At 37.6% G+C, this 3,655-nt stretch overlaps 1 protein-coding gene across 5 annotated transcripts in view; it reads right to left on the reverse strand.

Annotated features, from left to right (window-relative positions):
* The window catches only part of LOC122059330 (ribosomal RNA large subunit methyltransferase E), a 9,654-nt gene that overhangs the window by 2,232 nt on the left and 3,767 nt on the right, over positions 1-3,655 (reverse strand). Inside the window, exons 2-6 of one of the 5 annotated variants that reach the window (XM_042622057.1) lie at positions 1,923-2,070; positions 1,692-1,821; positions 1,501-1,587; positions 1,341-1,403; positions 1,087-1,188 (exon numbers count right to left, since the gene is read on the reverse strand). In XM_042622057.1, the coding sequence (XP_042477991.1) occupies positions 1,087-1,188; positions 1,341-1,403; positions 1,501-1,587; positions 1,692-1,769 (330 nt within the window). In that variant the 5' untranslated portion in view covers positions 1,770-1,821; positions 1,923-2,070. Of the gene's footprint in view, positions 1-1,086; positions 1,189-1,340; positions 1,404-1,500; positions 1,588-1,691; positions 1,833-1,922; positions 2,071-3,655 lie in introns of all 5 variants that reach the window. The other 4 variants (XM_042622073.1, XM_042622088.1, XM_042622082.1 and 1 more) reach the window with 4 other exon arrangements.

The raw sequence follows: 3,655 nt of genomic DNA on the forward strand, positions 1-3,655 counted from the left end.
AAAAAAAAAAAAAAAAAGGATTTTAACAATTTTTTAAGCTTATGTTTGCTGAATTTGTGAGGGACAGACATGGTTCTGTGGGATTCAGAGCTGCCCAACCTTAGGGAATGTAGTAGGAAAACCTTGGTGGGATGCCAATGCTGGAGTTTGGGGAATCCTATTTCCACAGTTAGGTGAGAGACCAAACATATCCCTTCTTCTTCTTCTTCATTTATTCTTCAAGGTCAGATCTACTCCTTAGCCCTTCCCTATAACTTGCGGATATCAGTTTCCTTCTTTAATTATGTTACTTTCTTATTTACTATTCTGTCCATTAACATCTGTTGTCATCTTCTCAGTTTCAGATCCTATCTTAGGGTTGGAACAGCCACCAAACTAATCCATCAATCTCCCTTATGGTTGGCAGTTCTCTGTTTTCTTCCAAGTCCTGCGACAACACCATCTTTGCCTTTGGTTTCTAAATTTTGTTACTAGTTTCTATTTCCATTTTTCTAGCTATTTCGTTTTCGTTTAGTTACAAATTTCATTCTTAGTTTCTATTTAGACAGATTCCACTTACTATTCTCAGTTCAGCTACTAATCCCATTGTTTCTAATTCTGGAATTCTGTTTTCAGCCACTTTCTATTTTACTGAACCACTGATGTCTCTTTATCTGGCCATTGGAACAACGTCCAATTTGAGGAACCCTTGTGTTCATTAGGCTAATCAACAAGGATAAAATCAGAGCCCTCTATACCAAGTTGCTGGTTTTCTCTAGAAAGGGTGGTTGTTGATCTGTTGTTATAGATTATTGCTAGTTATTCTACTCCCAAGCCTTTGGGTAATTAGATAGCCATCGCCCATATTCTTTTTTCTTTGCAAACAACCACTGCCCACAAATTGGCCCCATCCAAGCTGCCATGTGGCATATATTGAGCACAGACCAAGTACCAAAGGTATGTACGGAAATTCTAAAGCCAAATAGTTTGTGGAGTGAATAATAATGACCATCATTAGCATCCAGACATTTTCAAACTCATAACAGAACTAGCAATCTCAATGAGTAGCACATATTGTATGAGACAATATAACTAACTGCCTAATACCTGAGGAGAGAGCGCCCTAGCTTCATTCTTCAGAAGATTCATGACATCAGCACAAACAGTTTGTACTCTTGCATCACAATGAAGAGAAGGAACCTTCACCTTCTGCTCTGCAATCCACCACATGTACAAGAAAGGGGCAAGACATTGACTCAAAAAACATTAAACTAAGAAAATAGATACCCTATCTTCTTTATTTAATAATTATTTTTATTTAACGTCATTCCTTGTTAGTTGGAAGACGTGTGATTCCTCACCTTTAGATCAATACCCACAACAACCCCACCGTTTTTCAAGGGACCCAAGCTCTGACAAGCAACCTGCATTCAGGTTATAAAAGAATAAAATACTCGGAGCAGATATATTATTCTCCAATGTTGCATAGATTATTTTTCCATTTTAAGGAGAGAATGTTACCTGAAGCCATGCACCGGGAGCGCAACCAAGGTCAAGAATAGATGCCCCAGGTTTTATCAATTTATATTGCTTTTGCATCTGCTGTAGCTGTGCTTGCAAGGAAACCATAGAAAAACTAATTGAGTTTCCAATAAAACAAATCAGTGAAAATGAATTAGCTGAATAATAGTTAGAAATAAAGAAAATTCAACCTTGAAGGCAGACCGTGCAACATAGCCCAGGCGCTGAGCCTCTCTATAGAAGAAGTCTGCTGTTCCAGTTCCACTCATGTTCTATGCAGCCAAAAAATCTTCTTTTCTCAGTTACTTTGCTGAATTAAACCTGTACCATAACTAAGCATTTGAATTACTGACTTGGAGAACATACAAAGCATGGGACAATTGTCTCTGTACAGTAACACAATGCCTACTTTTTAAGTTCACCTTATATTGCATATTGCCTCTCAAAAAAGGCACCAACTTCCACATTGTTTGGATGTTCCACATTCAATGGGTTTGCAGGTGGTGCTATCCATTTGTGTAGTTCAGTCTTGGGTGAGATCCCTACTGAATGCAGTAAAAAGTGTCTGATCTGTACAGCTAACCTATTTACATTAGCGTAAAATAACACTTGACTACCCCCCAAAATGATTATTATAAAAATGAGCAAGGTTTAACTCGTAACAAAAATGTGTTCCAAGAAGTCCCAAAAATTTCTGTTCTATTAAAGCTCTAAAGTGAACAGAATAAAAATGTTTCTATCTGTAACTGTGTAGATCATTGAGTATAAACCATTAAGAGGGAGACAAAGGTAGATAACGAGAACCAGGAATTGAATTTCAGCAGTAAATATGAAATATAGTAGAAAGAACTAACATGACAAAGGAATGAAACTTTCTTCCTGAAATTTGTAGTGGTAAGTGATCTCAAATCAGTTGATTTGAAGTCAGTGAGTCATCACTTTAGTCATCTTAATAATATTCATATCTGTCCATATCATCTGTGTAAAGCTGAATTGAAGGTTCCAATTAGCTTTATGGGGCTGATTCAGAATAGGTGAAAACTGTCATAATCAGAAGCTAATTTCCTTCCCCCTCTGATGCGACCTCAGGTTCAATAACCATGATTATAGGTCGCTATGGGCCCATCAAGATGATAAATAGTTCAGGTAAGAATGGCAGTGGAAATTTCATAACTAAAGGGGCAAATAAAACCCTTACAAGTATGTCAATAGAACTTGCGACCGAACCATAAATTTAATTTTTAAATAGAGAACAATTCTGGAACTAACGATGAGGTAGGCAATGAATGAATATAAAGGACTACAGGATAGAATCGTAAATATTGACATAAATATCGACATGAGAGTTTATTTGTTAATTCGAAAGAACACATCTCCTTTAACCTTCTGACCCCAATAGACAGCAGAGGAGACTTCTCTTGCAGGTGGGAGAACTCACTCAACAAGAGACTAGTCGACTCAAGGTTTTAGGACAATTTCCCAACCCTCAATCTTATGAAATCTACCCCTTCCCCCAAACAGGTTCTATCGATAACCAGCAAGCTAAGAGGAAATCTCTGAAACGTGTAAGGTGGAAGCTTCAACGTTCAAACTCAGAAGAGGTTCAAGGCTTAGTTCACTTTGCAGGGATGATTTCTGGGCCGATGAATTTAGGGCCAGAGTCACCTTTGGTAGACACCCATGCTCAAAATATTAAGGATAAAAAAGAAGGAATGAGGGAGATCGAGCAATCTCTTCCAATCTAAGTGATTCGGTAGTAACAGGGAAGGGATAGAAAATAAGAAAATAATAGGAAGAAGAAAGAACAAGGAAGGAAACTAACCTAAGATAAGGAAGAAGAGTCAAGGAGGAAAAGGAAAACTATAAGCCAACCTGGTTGTTGCACGCAACTCGCATCCACAAGTTAATTCAATTCATCTTTCCATTCCAAAATACTAATCTCACTGTAGTGGGTTACATTGTATAAATAAGAAACTATCCCAACTCAGATTAGAAATCTACTTATCTAGGTAACAAAACAAAATAGGAAACTACTGATACATACAACAACAACAACAACTAATTCGGCCTCATCCCAACTGAATGGGGTCGCCTACATGGATTCATACTGAACAAAGAAGGAAAAACATCCAAACCAAAAAAAAAAGGGGGGGGG

The sequence above is a fragment of the Macadamia integrifolia genome, chromosome 2, assembly GCF_013358625.1.
Source record: "Macadamia integrifolia cultivar HAES 741 chromosome 2, SCU_Mint_v3, whole genome shotgun sequence".
NCBI lineage: Eukaryota > Viridiplantae > Streptophyta > Magnoliopsida > Proteales > Proteaceae > Macadamia > Macadamia integrifolia.